The sequence below is a fragment of the Tupaia chinensis genome, unplaced genomic scaffold (genome assembly GCF_000334495.1).
Source record: "Tupaia chinensis unplaced genomic scaffold, TupChi_1.0 Scaffold000521_1, whole genome shotgun sequence".
Lineage (NCBI taxonomy): Eukaryota > Metazoa > Chordata > Mammalia > Scandentia > Tupaiidae > Tupaia > Tupaia belangeri.
Window position 1 is genome coordinate 545,954 of NW_006160034.1, and position 17,895 is coordinate 563,848.

General features: G+C 45.9%; 1 protein-coding gene across 1 annotated transcript in view; it reads right to left on the minus strand.

Moving 5' to 3' along the window:
* Positions 1-17,895, minus strand: part of SH3D19 (SH3 domain containing 19) — a gene marked incomplete at its 5' end in the record, with an annotated part of 64,190 nt that overhangs the window by 23,637 nt on the left and 22,658 nt on the right. The window contains 5 exons of the mRNA XM_014590998.2: positions 5,648-5,788; positions 5,974-6,042; positions 10,173-10,437; positions 11,467-11,528; positions 16,999-17,111. Coding sequence (XP_014446484.2) covers positions 5,648-5,788; positions 5,974-6,042; positions 10,173-10,437; positions 11,467-11,528; positions 16,999-17,111 — 650 coding nt within the window. The remainder of the gene's footprint in view (positions 1-5,647; positions 5,789-5,973; positions 6,043-10,172; positions 10,438-11,466; positions 11,529-16,998; positions 17,112-17,895) is intronic.

Genomic DNA, 17,895 nt, shown 5'->3' on the forward strand with positions numbered 1-17,895 from the left:
AGGAGAATGCATTGTGGTATGGCCATCCCCCCGGGGGGTGATTTCTCGCTTTCTGTCTCTCTGTCTCTGTCTTTCTGGCGGGCACACATGTCCTATAGCAAAAATCTCTTAAAAAAATAAAATACCTATTTAGTGCCATTTATTGTAGTTGTGGTTTTCATTTCCCCCTCATTTACCTCTGTGGAGAAAGAACTACTTTATAACGGCATTAGGCTAGATGGCTCTCCATGCCGTCAGAGTCCTAGCTCACGGCACGCACAGACGCAAGCCACCAGATGGAGCACGGATGCAAACATCACCCAGCCTGGAGAGAGGGCATGGCAACTTGTGCCTCCCTACTGCACAGCGCCCCTTCTCTGCCTTCACCGGAGGGGCACCCATACGACGCTGCACCTTCCTGGGCTGGTAGGTGCAGGCGGGAGGAGCAGGCGAGAGCTGCCCACGGGAGGTCAGTCCAACCCTGGCCACGCCGTCAGGTAAATCCAGCGGAAAGTGACGTTCTTTCCAGAATGACCGGGACCCGTAATGCACAGTACGGAACTGAGAACAGCTCATTTTGCTGCTCACCCACCACGTGCTACTCACCGAGCTGCACACCTTACAGCGTCAGCACACGCATGGTTAAACAGAAATGTAAGGCACACACACTAACGCTGCCTGACCAAGCACATGCAGTGTTAGTGCATCCACTGCCTTCCCTGGGCAGCCTCACCACGGTCTAGGCTTAGAAGCGCTGTATCCCCCCAGAAAGACACCTCCTACCCATCAGCAGTTCCTCCCCATTCACCCACCCCCTCAGTACCAGGCAAGAACTAATACTTTCTACCTCTACTTACCTACCTATTCTGGACTTTAGAATTATTTAACATTATTATTATTATTATTATTATTATTATTATTTATTTATTTTGGAGAGGTTTTCGCTATAGGGCACATGCACTCACCAGACAGACAGAGACATAGAGACAGAAAACGAGAAATCACCCCCCGGGGGGATGGTCACGCCGCAATCCCTTCTCCTCCATTCTCCTCTTGGGATCTTGGGCACACACGCACATGCGCCCGGTGTGAGATTTAAGCCACCGGGTCTGAGACGCGAACCGCGGTCGACTACGTGGGAGTCCAGCGACATAGCCATTACGCTAACTGCTGGTTCCCTATTATTATTATTTTTAAATTTGACCGAGAGAGAGAGAAGGAAAGTGAGAAAGCCAACTACCAGGTCCAGGATTTGAACCGCAGCTGGCCCTGTGGGAATCCAGCGCCCCTAACTACCACACCCCCTCTGGTTCCCCTATTACGACGTTTACACCAATGGAATCGTACGATAGGTCAATTCTGTTTTACAATTTCTTCACGATGGGGAGTATGCATGTGCACATGAACATAGGCGAGAGAGACACTGGGGGGCAGGCTCTCCACGGGGTCTGACGTGGGGAGATCAGGCCTATCCAGGCTCGCCACCTGCTTCCTCTGGTGTGGAGCCCATCGGGCCTTGGGCCCCTGGGCACGTGCTGGCCTGCTTCATGTTTCAGGTGGCCTGGGCCGGACACTGCACCTGTGGTTACCCAGTGGGGTCTTGGCTTCTCCTGAGCACCGTGTTACCCCTGCTCAAGGAAGCTGGTCTCTGTAGGTCAGTTCTAAAAACAACTCTGTAAGGAGTTACCCAATTTATTTCACACACTGAACACTGAAGTTCAGAGGGCTTAAACCACCACCCAGGATGGCGGACGGGAAAGGGACACTCAACTCCCCGACCCCAGGTCTGTGCTTTCAACAAAGCACTAGGCAACACCCTCCCACTCTCCCGATGACCTGTCGGATGCATCTACTCCCTGTAACGCTCAGCGCTTCCTGTTTACCAGGTGAGAAGAGATTCCGACACACTCCTACAGACAGTTGCCTTAAAACTCATCTCTCGAATAGTTAACTTTTATTTTCTAAAGAGTGGAATGATAGTCAGGGCCCAGACTCCTGGAGGAGAATTCATTTCATCCGCTGTAGTAGCTCGCCCACACTGGCCACGTCTATACCGGAAAAGGAGACAGTGATGTTTAAAGCAGGAAAAAACCCCTCTGGACCATCGTGAGAGAATCATTCCCGATGTTTTGATCTTGTATTTTTCATAAAGGAAAGCCTTGTGGCAGTAGGACTCCCACAGCTGCGTCGGTGTGCTCTGAGACGGAAGGCAGCTGTGACAGATGGGTAATGTTGTACCAAAACCGAGGCGTGAGCAACAGAAGAACCTCTCCAGTGTGAACTGAAGTTAGGATTTCTGTAAGCCAGCTGTGAGCAGCTTAACATGGACCTTCTCTGCTCACTCTCTTTTAGTTTTGCTGTAGGGTGTGTGTGCACTCGTGAGAGAGGAGAGAGAGAGAGAGAGAAAGTGGGAAATCAACCCCCTGGGAGGGAGGGCATGCAGCAATTGCTTCTCCTCCATTCTCCTCTTGGGATTTGGGGCATGCACACACATGTACCTAGTGTGTTGTTTATTTATTTGTAATAATAATTTATTTATTTAATTCCATTTGTTGTTATTATTTTTTAATTTGACCAGAGAGAGAGAGAAAGGGAAAGCGGAAAAGCAAGCTACCAGGTCCAGGACTCGAACTGCAGTCAGCCACGTGGGAGTCCAGTGCCCTCAACCACCTCGCCACCTGCCAGTGCCCCCAGTGTGTTTTTAAAGCCATCTGATCCGGGGATTTGATCTGTACAGCTGACCATGTGGGATCCAGCTGCCTTAACCACCAACCATGTCACCTGGAGGACCCTCTGCTCTCTGAAATGCAAATTTTTAGCTTCTTAGGAAACTTCAAAAGATAAACTGTCTTCTAAGAAAAAGAGTTGGAGAAGATGATGAAGCCTGGGATGAGTGACAAGTCCAATACTTTGCTTGGGTTGAATGATGGTGGCTATTATTTTTCATACCGACCACATTAACAGATAACATTTTTAAAAAGAATTATTTCATTTTATTTATCATTATTATTCACATTTTTACGTGCTGGCCTGCTTCATGTTTCAGGTGGCCTGGGCCGGACACTGCACCTGTGGTTACCCAGTGGGGTCTTGGCTTCTCCTGAGCACCGTGTTACCCCTGCTCAAGGAAGCTGGTCTCTGTAGGTCAGTTCTAAAAACAACTCTGTAAGGAGTTACCCAATTTATTTCACACACTGAACACTGAAGTTCAGAGGGCTTAAACCACCACCCAGGATGGCGGACGGGAAAGGGACACTCAACTCCCCGACCCCAGGTCTGTGCTTTCAACAAAGCACTAGGCAACACCCTCCCACTCTCCCGATGACCTGTCGGATGCATCTACTCCCTGTAACGCTCAGCGCTTCCTGTTTACCAGGTGAGAAGAGATTCCGACACACTCCTACAGACAGTTGCCTTAAAACTCATCTCTCGAATAGTTAACTTTTATTTTCTAAAGAGTGGAATGATAGTCAGGGCCCAGACTCCTGGAGGAGAATTCATTTCATCCGCTGTAGTAGCTCGCCCACACTGGCCACGTCTATACCGGAAAAGGAGACAGTGATGTTTAAAGCAGGAAAAAACCCCTCTGGACCATCGTGAGAGAATCATTCCCGATGTTTTGATCTTGTATTTTTCATAAAGGAAAGCCTTGTGGCAGTAGGACTCCCACAGCTGCGTCGGTGTGCTCTGAGACGGAAGGCAGCTGTGACAGATGGGTAATGTTGTACCAAAACCGAGGCGTGAGCAACAGAAGAACCTCTCCAGTGTGAACTGAAGTTAGGATTTCTGTAAGCCAGCTGTGAGCAGCTTAACATGGACCTTCTCTGCTCACTCTCTTTTAGTTTTGCTGTAGGGTGTGTGTGCACTCGTGAGAGAGGAGAGAGAGAGAGAGAGAAAGTGGGAAATCAACCCCCTGGGAGGGAGGGCATGCAGCAATTGCTTCTCCTCCATTCTCCTCTTGGGATTTGGGGCATGCACACACATGTACCTAGTGTGTTGTTTATTTATTTGTAATAATAATTTATTTATTTAATTCCATTTGTTGTTATTATTTTTTAATTTGACCAGAGAGAGAGAGAAAGGGAAAGCGGAAAAGCAAGCTACCAGGTCCAGGACTCGAACTGCAGTCAGCCACGTGGGAGTCCAGTGCCCTCAACCCCCTCGCCACCTGCCAGTGCCCCCAGTGTGTTTTTAAAGCCATCTGATCCGGGGATTTGATCTGTACAGCTGACCATGTGGGATCCAGCTGCCTTAACCACCAACCATGTCACCTGGAGGACCCTCTGCTCTCTGAAATGCAAATTTTTAGCTTCTTAGGAAACTTCAAAAGATAAACTGTCTTCTAAGAAAAAGAGTTGGAGAAGATGATGAAGCCTGGGATGAGTGACAAGTCCAATACTTTGCTTGGGTTGAATGATGGTGGCTATTATTTTTCATACCGACCACATTAACAGATAACATTTTTAAAAAGAATTATTTCATTTTATTTATCATTATTATTCACATTTTTCAATTTGCTGCAGGACACGTGCGCTCACCAGAATTTTTATGTGCCAGCTGCTAGTAGCTTAACATGGATCTCTGCTCTCTCTCTCTTTTTTTAAAGTTTTGCTGTAGGGCATGTGCACTCATATGAAGGAGAAAGAGAGAGCGAGAAGGGAAGTGGGAAAGCAAGCTGCCAGGTCTGGGACTCAAATGTGATCGGCCACATGGGAGTCCAGTGCCGTATGCACCACGCCACCTACTGGCCCCAACAAGTAAAAATTTAACAGCATAGAACTTAAGTTCGTTCAAAAATATACCCTTAACAAATTATTCAACAGCGTTTTTCTAAGCAAACGGCTTTCGGCAACCACTGCATTTCCTCAGGCTCCACAAAGGTGGTACGCTTGCGTTGTGAGGGGAGGTTCCTGGGTTACATTTCAGTGTGCCATGAGCTACTGTCAGAGAAGCGAGGCTCCCATGAAGCTTCAGTCCTTAAGGGAAGTGCTTGCTTATGTCAGACTTAGCATTCATTGGGCCCCTTTTAGAAGATCCATTCTGCTGGAACATGAATCTCTGGCACTTTGACAAACACGTTTACATCACTGAGAAAGTAAACCGGGGAGCCAGCAGTTAGCGTAATGGCTATGTCGCTGGACTCCCACGTAGTTGACCGCGGTTTGCGTCCTGGACCTGGTGGCTTAAAACTCACGCTGGGCGTGTGTGTGTGCGCGTGCCCAAGATCCCGAGAGGAGAATGGAGGAGAAGGGATTGCGGCGTGACCATCCCCCTTGAGGGGTGATTTCTCGCTTTCTGTCTCTATGTCTCTCTCTGTCCGGCGAGTGCGCACACCGTATAGTGAAAACCTCTCCAAAAAAAAAAAAAAAAAAAGAAACAAAGTAAACTGCTCTCATGGTTGGAGATGACTCAGTGTTCTGGCTGCCGGAAGTCAGCCTAACAGGAAGGAGGCAAAGACCTGGGGGTCACTCTGTGCACCTGTGGGGTTAGTGCAGCCTGGCGCGTCCTTATGGAGAACTCATTCTACAACCAGAATGAAATGCTACTGCAGTTTTCACTCTGGTTACGATCAGCGTGCTAGTAAAACCCCTGGGATGTGCTGGTATGAACAGTTTGCGGAACAGGCTGCCGTGCGCGGTCCGAGGGCTGTGTGGAATGAACGCCTTACGTTTGCTCTGCTTCTAAGATGCTCATCGAGTGGGGTGACAATCTTCATCTGAGACAGGTGGACTCGGCCAGTCTCCTCGCCCTTCCGGCATTCCAAGTAATTATCTTCCGCCTGCTTCAGCACCACAAGTACATCCCCACGCTGGAAGGAAAAACACCCCTCTCTGAAGCAATTATTATTTAATAAAACATTATTACTTTTTTCACATTGTAATCTTTGGAGCCTAAAGCATTTAATAACGCCTAATAGCAGTCACGGAGGCCAGCGATTTTTTTTTTTTTTTTTTTTTTTTTACATCCATCACTAAAGAAAGAGGCTGGTTTTACCTTACAAGAGAGCTCTCCAGGGCCTGGCGAGATGACGTCTTCATTGGCAATTCCGTGAGGCACGGGCAGCTTCAATGTAAACCAATAAAAGGATTATTCACCATCAAATAATCTCCTCCTAAGTTGTTGCTCATTTAGGGATTTGGCCGGAGGCCTGCAGCGCAACTTCTCCAGCAGCGACACTCACCCCCTGAGGCTTCTGCACACTCTGGCTCCAGGGGGACCTGCTGCCAGATGCTGAAAGCCCTTGCGAGGGGGAGTGGAGCCCCCAGAACCACAGGGCCGAACACGGCCCGAGGGTCCCTTTAGCACCCACAGCCAGGAAGTGCCATTTGCAGGCCGGTCTACCAAGTCCTCTGGGGCCGGAGGATCAACGCTCAGCTCTGACCTCAGGGCCTCGGAAAGCAGGGCTCTGACTCAGCGTTCTCACAGAGGCTGCCTTCTGGTGGCCAGTGGGCAGCACCTGCCCGACAGCTGCCACTCTTCTCAAGTCCCAGCCTTGCCTGGCCTCTCTGCTACCCAGTGTCCACTTCAACTCACTCTGCTGCCTGGCCCGGGACAGCTCTACAGGCCCTTAGTGTGGGTTTTACGTGTGCACCCACTCTGCCTGGGGGCTCTGTTCCTGATCTCGGAAACTGTGGCCAATGTACAAGACAAGGTGTAACCCAGGACAGGTAATCAGCTACTTCCGACACGGAAGCAGGCTGCCTGGGTCTTTGAGTCTACCGGGAACAAGACGCAGCACACACAGGTGTGGCTGTGTGGGGCTGGGCTGGGTGGTACCGCTCCCCAGAACCTCTCTGAGTCCTGAGAAACCAACAGGCTAGATTGTTGGCTAGCAAGTTAATGGTAGAGCAGCCTTGGGGGAAAAAAGAGAGGGATTTAAAGACTTACTTTACAATAAAACATATCATTCTATTAAATGTATAGTTTCCTTGAGTTCTTTTTTATTTTTTTCTTTTTTTGAGAAATTTTTGCCATAGAGCTTGTGCGCTTGCAAAGAGACAGAAAGCGAAAAATCACCCTCCAGAGGGGATGGCCTTCCACAGTCCCATCTCCATTCTTCTCTCAGGATTTTGGGCACACATGCACACGAGCTTAGCATGAATTTCAAGCTGCTGGGTCCAGGACTTGAACCATGAGTTGACCACATGGGAGTCTAGTGACTTAACCTCTACACCACCTGCTGGCACCTCCCTTAAGTTCTTTAAGTGTTTTATTGACATTACACAGTTGTGCTAAGATGCCTAAGCCATAGAAATCTGGTCCCCAAGTCCACGGCTCTTAATACAGACTGGCAAAAGCACGCAGTCGTTATTAGAAAAAATAATGGTATTTTCCCTTTTCTTTTTTTTAAAAGAGGTTTTTGCCTTAGGGCACGGGAACTGGCAGGGAGTAGAGAGAGAAAGACAAACAGAGACAGTGAGAGGGAAAGTGAGAAATCACTCCCCAGGGGTGATGGCCTGGCCGTAATCCCTTCTCCTCCGTCTTCCTCCTGGGATCTTGGGCACACACGCACATGCGCCTGCCACTGGGTCCAGGATTCGAACCACAGTCATCCATGTGGGAATCCAGTGACCTAACCACTATGCCATCTGCTGGCCCCAACAACACTATTCTCATGGTATGGTATAATGATTGTGATCTGTGCTCAAACGTTGGTTCCACCATTAACTGGCTGTGTGACCTTGGGCAAGTAACTTTCTCTGTGTCTTATTTGTACAATGAGGGTAACAACAGTATCTCCCCTGCCAGGTTGGCATGAGGAAGAAATGAATTACTGCGTATATGTCAAGGGCTTCAGTGCCTGACTCATAATTACTACTCAGTACACACCCGTGTCTATTTTTATTTATTAACTGATCTATGCCAAAGGACACCTCTGGTTTAAGCCATTAAAATTTCATCAGTTTAAATGAATATGAATGCAGATTAATACATTACTCTTTCTTACCTATCTCTTCTCTAAGGAGGATTAAAAAAAAAACACCTCTCAACAGCTTAAAAAAGGAATAATTCCTGAGTCAATGATGGAAATGCAGAACAATATAAAAAAAAATTTTTTTGAGAGGTTTTTGCTATAGGGTGCATGCGTTCGCCAGACAGACAGAGAACAGATAGACAGAAAACGAGAAATCACCCCCCAGAGGGGATGGTCACGCCGCAATCCCTTCTCCTCCATTCTCCTCTCGGGATCTTGGACACGCACGCACATGCGCCCGGTGTGAGTTTTAAGCCACCGGGTCCGGGATGCGAACCGCGGTCGACTACGTGGGAGTCCAGCGACATAGCCATTACGCTAACTGCTGGTTCCCTAAAACTAAAACTTTTTTTAAAATAAAAAATGCATTAAAATATCTATTAATACCTATTTAATGACTGCGGTAAGCTAATATAGTCCCAGCGAGGTGCTACTTTATAGTATGTTCACTTTACTCACGGAGGTTTACGCCTAAAGTCAGATGTGTTCATAAAAATGTATATATCAGCTGTGCTTGCTATTGAAAGTCTTTAAATTAAGATCTTTAGTGAATCAATAAAATGAAAAAAAAAAAGGCATTAAAAAAAAGAGCTACTCTGTCATACAGTTGTTTAAAAAGTGCAAAAACCCCTGCTCTTGATCATTTTTATTTATTCGGTTGTCAGAAAAGTCATGCTGCATTTTTCTAGTTTTTTCCTATGCAAAAATGCAACCCAATATTTTAGATTTCACTGGGCTAACCAGACCAAAGCAGAATACACATCAACTCTGTTTCTAACTACTGGAGACGGAGGAGTTGACATCATTTGATGGGAAAAACACTCAAAGAGAACAAAGTTGGTATCTTAACTATCTCAATTATTGATGCTAATTTTAACTGATGACTATTAAATGAACTATGATAATTAGGTTTACAAAAGGAAAAACTGCATTTTTTTTAAAGAATTATTTTATTTAACTTTATTTACCTATTTTAATTTGACCAGCGAGGGACAGAGTGAGAGAGAGAGAGAAAAAGGGAAAAAAAGAGCAGCCAGGTCTGGGACTCGAAACGCAGTCAGCCTTGTGGGAATCCAGCACCTTAACCACCATACCACCTGCTGGCCCCAGGAAAACTGTGTCTCAATAGAAACTTTCTATCTACTTCATTTTAAATTTTACTCAGTGAGCAAAGTAGTTGTAAGGTATAACCCATACTAAGATATAACAGCTGGGGACCAGCAGATGGCGTAATGGTTATGTCACTGTATTCCCACATGGCCGACCACAGTTCCAGTTCTGGACCTGGCGGCTTAAAACTCACGCCGAGCGTGTGTGTCTGTGTGTGTGTGTGTGTCCTCACATGCGCGCCCGGAATCCCAAGAAGAGAACGGAGAAGGGACTGTGGTGTGGCCATTCCCCCTGAAGGGCAATTTCTCATTTTCTGTCTGTCTCTGTCTCTCTGGCGAGTTCGTATGCCCTAGAGCAAAAAAAATCTCTCTCTAAAAAGAAAGATATATCTGTTAGAGTTACTGCCTCTAGAATAACTTACTATGTCAGGTTTCTCAGAGTTTTTGTTTGGTCAAGACAGCCAGCCAGTTACATTCCCTGTCTGCCCTGCTTTTTCTTTCACTAGACAAGGGGATTTCAGAAAGTTCACGAAGGGACCAGCAGATGGCATAATGGTTACGTCGCTGGACTCTCACATAAGGAGAATGGAGAAGGGATTGCGGTGTGGCCATCGCCCCTAGGGTGTGATTTCTCACTCTGTCTCTCCGCACATGTGCCCTATAGCAAAAAGCTCTCTTAACAACAACAAAGTTCACAGAAAATGGAACTGAATCACAAATTTTGGTGCAAAAAAATGTAAAATCTTGGCATAGCTTTTCATAATATACATTTCCCATGAATTTTTTTCCCCTCCAGAGAGGTCTTTGCTATTAGGAAACATGTGCTTGCTGAAGAGACAAAGAGACAGAGAGACAGAAAGCGAGACATCATCTCCCTGGGCAGGAGGGATGGTCATACTGCAATCCGTTCTCCATCTCCTCTAGGGATCTTGGGCACACATGCACACGTGCCTGGCGTGAGTTTAAGCCACCAGATCCAGGACTCGAATCGCAGTCGACTACTTGGGAGTCCAGTGATGTAACCTTTATGCCATCTGCTGGGCCCAGGATTGTAAGTACACGTCAGGGTAAATCTCTTGACGACAACCATCTTTAAATGCTAGACTTACCATGTATTTCCTGTAGAGAGGGTGTCCAGGTTTGGGGCGCGGGGGCAGCACCGGATCTTGACTTCTGAAGACTTGACTCTTGGCTTTGGAGAGTCCAGATGCCAAGTGACTTTGCTTTTTCTGAAGATCCATATCAGAAGAGGATCGATTAAAAGGCAGCTTTTTACTTGATGTTCTGGTGGCAGAAAGTTTCGGGGGAGGTGGTCTCTCGGGGGGCCCCCTGGGAGGAGGCTGTCGTGTCGGAATGGCTCTTCCATTTACGGGTCTGCAAGTCAATGTGGTAGCCATGGGTCAGCGTTTTCACTGGTATCAGGTTCTGTCTGTCCTTCTTACAGGCAGGCAGGCAGACAGACAGGCAGACAGACACACACACCATTCTGCTAGCAGAATGCAATTGACTAAAACATGCAGGGTATGCTATTTTTGAGCAAATGACTGCTGCATTAAACATTATATTATTAGAGGATATACCGTGATGGTTCGGCTTCCACTTATCTCGCACTGGAGATTCATTAGTTCAAGACAAACAAGTATTTACTATCAGGAGCTCTCGAAGGCCCCATTTGCTCTTAAACACACCATGGCTGTTTCAGGAAACTAAGCACTTTCTACCGAAGTCTGTGATGAAAAGCTGGTAATAAGGTATCAGGTATACATGCCAGCGTCTTGTACATGATGAGAAAAGGAACATCAAAATCCCCTAATATTCCTGTTATAGGAGTTACTATCAAAACCCTAATTTGGATTCATATAAAGGAAGTTAGTTCTGAAAATGGGATGGGACCACTATTACTTTGAAAGCCTTCCCTTAATCCCGATGATAGAAATAATTTTCAAGATGGTAATGTCGTCTACGGTATTACAGCCTTTTGTTACATTGCTCTGGAACTCGGGAGGCAGGTCACCTCTGAGCTCATAAAGCCTATCTCCCTTTGGAAATGGCAAAAGAAAAGGAAGAAAAGGGGCCTTTTTAAATTGAGGAGAGCAGGGACAGACGGAGAGAAAGAGAGAATGTGCACGCATATTATAGCTAGGAGTTGTTTTAGGTTCAGAAAGGAGTCTTGGTTCACTTGTTCAAGGAAGAGTGTCACACACGGATGTCTGTGCTCTGTATTTCCAAACTGTGTTGAGAGAGGACAGGGGCAGAGTTCTTCCAAGCTTCTGTCGCCGGGCGAGTAGGTGAGATGATTATAGCTCTAAAAGGAGATCTAAGGCCAACGACACTCAGTCTCGGTGGTTAATAAGAGAGCTGGCCTCAGAGTCATCAGTTTCCCTCTAACTTTCTGACCCTTACCTTGGTGGCATCCTTGGGGGTCCTCGCATAAGACCTCCTTTTTGACCAGTGTGGTCGGATTCCTGCAAGAATCAGGGAAATACGTTTTAGTTAAGGTTAATCTGAAACGAGAACTCTCAAAAAAGTATCCTGGACACCTTTTGGGCGGGATCTGCAAGGGGAAATGTTGCTCAGTTATAAAGAGTAGCTTAAACGAGAGTCAGCTTTTAGGATCTTTTAAAAGATAACTATCTCCAATCATATTAACTGGCTCCTAGCTAAATTACTCATGTCCTAATACAAGCGAAAACCTTGAGAGGAAGAAACCTTGGGGCCTCCCTCAAGGACCACACTTTGTTTTGTAAAGGGGGTTTAATCACAGGTAGGAATACTTGGGCTAATTAATTCACACTATTTTCCTCCTTCCTATAAAGGAGTTAAAGCTCACTTTTATGATTTTTTAAATTCATACGGAATATTTACAGCTTTCCCTTAAATACCAAATGATTCATCGCCAATAATTGTGGTCATTTAAACATGTTTCAACGTTTTAAAATCCCATTTTTAAAAACAAATTAAGCTTGTCCTTAAAACTTGGTTTTACTAATGAGTTCGGTTAATGTAGTGAGGCAAGTCATCAGCTCATAAACCCCGCAATATTCCCGAATATAACCCATGCCTTATAAACACGCTGCTGCCTGTATTTCTTCCTGACGAATACCACTCCTGCTCTTGAGCAAGGCTCTTATTTCTGCGCTCACCTTTAAGATGAAAACAAAAATCTAACAGGAGGGGAGAAACTTTGATTGCTTTTCTCAAAATTATAGCTGTTAGATACCACAGTAATTAAGGAAAAAAAATTAAAAATAGATGTGTAATTTTGACATGGGAAGGTACAGAGGTAGGCCAGTAGGTGGCGCAGTGGTACAGGCTCTGGATCCCACATGGCTAAGTCCATGGTTCAAGTCCTGGATCAGTGGCTTGAGAATCACACTGGGCGTGTGTGCCCAAAATCCCAAGACGAGAATGGAGGAGAAGGGACTTCAGCGTGGCCTTCACCCCGAGGGAGGATTTCTCGCTTTCCCTCTCTGTATCTCTCCAGTGAGCATAAGTGCCCGATAGCGATATAACTGGGGTGGGGTGGGGTGGGGATGTGTGGGTTGGGGGGAGGCTGGGAAGAGAAGTTCAGATGATGCCGTCGGAGAGACCCACAGCTACACACCTGATTCTGTACCCTGTGTTAGCTGCGGTTTCCTCTGGGTAGTGGTATTTTTATGGGAAACCTTAATTTGCAATTTCCCACAGTGAGCAAACTTGAAATCAGGAAAAAAAGGTAGTTTACTCAAAGTCCTCCGGGCTGTTCGGCAAACCCCGAAAGGCATTTCTGTACCCGACAGACTCCGAATGCTAAGCCTACCACAGGACGCTCCTACGGGGGACCTGTCTTTGGTGTCTGCTCAAGTCTGGGTTCGTGCCCAGGTTCCGCTGACAGCCCTGGGAAGATTATTGATTAGGAATTTCCTCCCCTTCACTATTCCACACAAACCTGAAGCCTCTCAGCATCTGGTTTTTGGTAGTTTTTTCTCTAGCTCTGACTTTCTTGAACATTGGCTTTTTTGGGGGCGAGGGGTAGGTTTTTGCTATAGGGTGCGTGCGCTTGCCAGAAAGACAAAGAGAGACAGAGAGACAGAAAGTGAGAAATCACCCCCCGGTGGGGATGGTCACATCGCAACTCCTTCTCCATTCTCCTTTGATTGCTTTTCTCAAAATTATAGTTGTTAGATACCACAGTAATTAAGGAAAAATTTTAAAAATAGATGTGTAATTTTGACATGGGAAGGTACAGATGTAGGCCAGTAGGTGGCGCAGTGGATATTGGGCACGCATGCACACACGCCCTGCCCGGTGTGAAGTTTAAGCCACCGGATCAGGGACTCGAACTGCAGTCAACTGCAGTCAACTACATGGGAGTCCAGTGACATAGCCATTACGCCAACTGCTGGTCCTTTTTTTTTTAGTTTGCCAGAGGGTACCTGTGTTCACCAGAGAGAGAGACAGAGAGGGGAGGAAAGTACCTCTGCTAGGTGTGGTCATGCTATAGTCCATTCTCTTCCATTTCTCCACCCTTTTGGGATTTGGGGCATGCACACACAAACACCAAGTATGTTTTTCAAGATGCCAGTTCCTGAATTCAAACCACTTAGTCGGCCATGTGGGACTCAGCTTCCTTAACCATTCGGCCATGGGCCGGTCCTGAACTTGGGCTTTGATGTATACAGGGAAGCATTTTATTAGTTCCTGGTGAAGGGGGCTTTCGTACTGTCTTTGCACATGCAATCTTTTTCTCATCTGCACCGGAATTATTATCACACTTCAAAATAACTGCCAGTTTTTCTGCTGCATCTTAAAGAGAAAGTGATTTCTCCTAGAATCACACTCCTGTCGGGATTAGCGAGCAGCTTTCAGACTCTCTTCTCTCCTTTCTCCAAGAGCTGGTACCGCTGATTATGCCCTGAATCCCGTCAGCCCCATCTCCTCTGCTTGTGTCCGGAAGTGCTGTTCTCGGCGACCCCTGATTCCTTACACACGCTGCAGCGCCTCCTTCCTCTTCTCCTGTCCTGGCTGGCAGCCTCCTGGAGACACTCTGAAAGTGGCAGGCAACAGGACACAGGAGGTGTCTGCTGCTGTGGCCAGGATGGCTCTAGTGACTCCTAACGTTTACTATCCTGGAGTCTCTCATGGCTGAAATGAAGAAAGTGTGGTTTGGCAACTACAGCCGTCCCGTCCTGAGGTGGGATGTTCCCCAGCACCCAGAGCAAGGGGAGGTTTCTATGCTGTGCCTCGGTCAGGAGACAGAGTGGCAGGGACCGGGCCTACCCTCATGGATCACTGTCAGGGTGAAATACTCCTAAAGACCCCACCACACCTTAGTAGTCTTTATGACTTCTGGTCTGCAGCTCACTCAATAACTGTAATTCTCAAACAAGAAGGCGTTTCTTATGCACAGGTTCGCCTCTCTGGTCTTACAAATCTATACCAGTGACTTGAGGCCAATCGTTTAACTCGGGACCTGTTTCCTCACCTCCCCCACCTTCCTTTGGGGTGTCTATTATGGCGTCATTCACAGCAGTCCCGCACAGAGTGCTCGGGCTCCCTTATGAACAGCGCAGGGTGGGAGTTTCCTCATGGTGTTCATGAGAGCACAGACACTGCTGTGAATACACTCTCTCGCCAGACGCTAGAGTTCACCCTAACTTCCTTTTCTTGTTTCAGAAAGGAAGGAAAACAAGAAAAGGAAGTTGCTCGTGGACTACTTAACACCAGATGTAATGGTATGTAACATTTCAACAGAGCTTCACAGTTTAAAAAGCCCATGGCATCACTGACGAATGCCAGGTATACTTGCTCATCACCTTCTCACACTCCCTTTCCCTAACTTCTCAGGGTAGAAGCCAGTAACCTTCTCATGCAATTTTTCCTCCATACATAGTTGGGATCTTCCTATCGAAAATAGTACGATAGGGGCCTTACGATCTTCTTTTGGACTTTTGTGGCCCAGTTTTAATAAAAACGTATTACCAAGTACTTGGACAATGCAAGCGATCACTAAATTTTAATTCATTCTACAAGAAATTCTCATTAGCTTAATTTTGGGGCTAATTTAATTTAATGTCTCCTTCAAAGAAATTTCTCTTTACCATATGATTAGGCAGGTTTGCCTGTATAATAATTGTACATTGTAAAACCATTATAAAATTTGAACTGAAAATTTGGCTCCAAGACTTTAAGAATAGATTTCTCTTTGGATAAACTTTAAAGATAATCTACCATATGGAAATTTAAAACTATGTATGAGGCAATGGTATTGAGATTGAAATAAAAAAATATATATGTATATGTGTGTGTGTGTGTGTGTGTGTGTGTATATAAACTCTTGACTACCCTCTTAACAGATACCTTGTTAAGGATTCTTTTAAATGAAAAAAAGTGAAACTCTCCTTAAATTTCAGATTTAAAAACGTTTTATGGTGGGACTAGCAAGTAATATGGTAGTTAAGGCACTGGACTTCCACATGGTCAACCTGGTTCAAGACCCAGATCTGGCAGACTGAAAATTACAATGGACTAATATGTGTGTGTGTGTGCTCCAAATTCCAAGAGATGGGAGGAGAAGGGATTGTGGCATGGCCATTCACCTGGGGGTGATTTCTCACATTCTTTCTCTCTCTTTCTCCAGTGAGTATGTATGCCTTATAGCAAAAACAGAACAAACAGAATTCTTATAATAATCACCTTAAAATGTTATTAACAATATTATTAGTGTCATTTGGTGGCCCAGTCATAGTAGCACAAATTAGGCATGGCTGCTTGGCAGGCTGAGGACACAAAGGAGGCCTGGTTCAATTCCTGGCCCACCCACAAAACTGGCACGAATCTGAGGCCTCGTTATGCAGGAGGCTATGGCAGGAAGACTGAGATTGCAGATAGCATGGGTGGCACAGCAAGACCTGTCTGAAAGAGCCGGGCATGGTGGTGTGTGCTTGTGGTCTCAGGTACTTAGAAGACAGGCAGAAGGATCCTGGCACAGTGAGACCCTGTCTAAAACAGCAAGCACACATACATACATCCACATTGTGCATATGGTCACATTTCCATGCACAAAAAACTGAACTACGAATTGTCTCTATCAGGACCAGCAGGTGGTGTGATGGTTAAGGGCGCTGGACTCCCACATGGCCAACTGCAGATCGAGTCCTGGACCTGGTGGCTTGCTTTCTCACTTTCCTCTCTCTCTCTTTCTCGCTCTCACTCTGACCCTCTCTGGTCAAAATAAAATAAATAAAGTAATTCTTTAAAAACTAAAAAGAATTGTCTATATCCTGTACTCCAAAAGACAATGTCATTATGTTGATACAGAATAAGTTATTTTATAATGATGTACAATGAACTGACCTAATCTCTCGTAGGGATTTTTAAAACATTGTGCATCACTTTAAATAAGTATATGGGGTGTAGCCATTGGTTGGTTGGTTGGTTGGTTGGTTTCTTTCTTTCTTTCTTTCTTTCTTTGTTTCTTTCTTTGTTTCTTTCTTTGTTTGTTTGTTTGTTTGTTTGTTTCTTTCTTTCTTTCTTTCTTTCTTTCTTTCTTTCTTTCTTTCTTTCTTTCTTTCTTTGGAGAGGTTTTTGCTATAGGGCACGTGTGCTCACCAGAGAGACAGAGAGAGACAGAGAGATAGAAAGCAAAAAATCTCCCCCCAGGGGGGATGGCCATACCACAACCCCTTCTCCTCCATTCTCCTCTTGGAATCTTGGGCACGCACACACACGCACCTGGCGTGAGTTTAAGCCACCGGGTCCAGGATTCAAATCATGGTTGACTATATGGGAGTCCAGAGACATAGCCATTACATCAACTGCTAGTCCCACCATTGCTTTTTAAAAAAGGTATTTTTTTTAATCTGACTAGTGGTCAAACAATTCAGACATTAGTTAATAGTTAAAATTACTGTATAATTTGCTCAGCAGCTAATCCAATCTGCAATGAGCACTTACCAAGTTTCTAGTTCTGGCAACGTTACTGAGCTTTCCGGACACGACGATGTGAGTGTTTCCGATGGGCTTTTCAGCAGGGAGAGGAGGTGGGCTTTGTGTGTCCTCGTGTAAACCTGGAAGAAACAGCAGTCACTCCTCAATGATTTCTAGTCTTTGAGATTCTGAAGCATGAAAGGATTGTACGTTGGTGCCTCAGAAAAACAGCTGTGATAAAAGAGCCACACACGAAAACGGACAGTTGAGCAATTGAGAAAGCGCTTCCAATGCGTCTCAGAAATTGATGTTAGCTGGTATCAGTTCATTCTACTGTGTGTTCTGTAGACAGTGAAAACATACTAAATAAGAACACCACCTAGCATTTGCTGGAAACTTCTATATGCTGGGCATCAAGTTAGGTGCCCTATCTTTGCATTTTTCCAGTCGTCATCAATAAGCTAGACCTAGCCCGTCCACTGGCTGGTCTCCAGTGGAGGTTGAAACAGAAATCTTTTTGTTTTCAGCCAGAGGGCATGTGTGCTCGCCAGAGAGAGACAGAGAAAGAGAGAAAGCACCTCCCAGTGGGGGGCGGTCATGCCACAATCCCTTCTCCTCCATTTCTCCACCCCACTGGGACTACGGGCACACACGTACAGACACTAGAGCTTTTTTCGAGCTGCTGGGCTGTGACTCAAAGGATGCAGTTAGCCATGTAAGATTTGGCTCCTTTAACCACCAGGCCACAGACTGACCCTAAATATAAATCTGGATTAAGATGAAGGAACGTTAGAGACCAGCAGATGGTGTAATGGTTCCGTTGCTGGACTCCCACATAGTCAACTGTGGTTCAAGTCCCGAACCTGGTAGCTTAAAACTCACACCGGGCACATGTGCATATGTGCCAAAAATACTGAGAAGAGA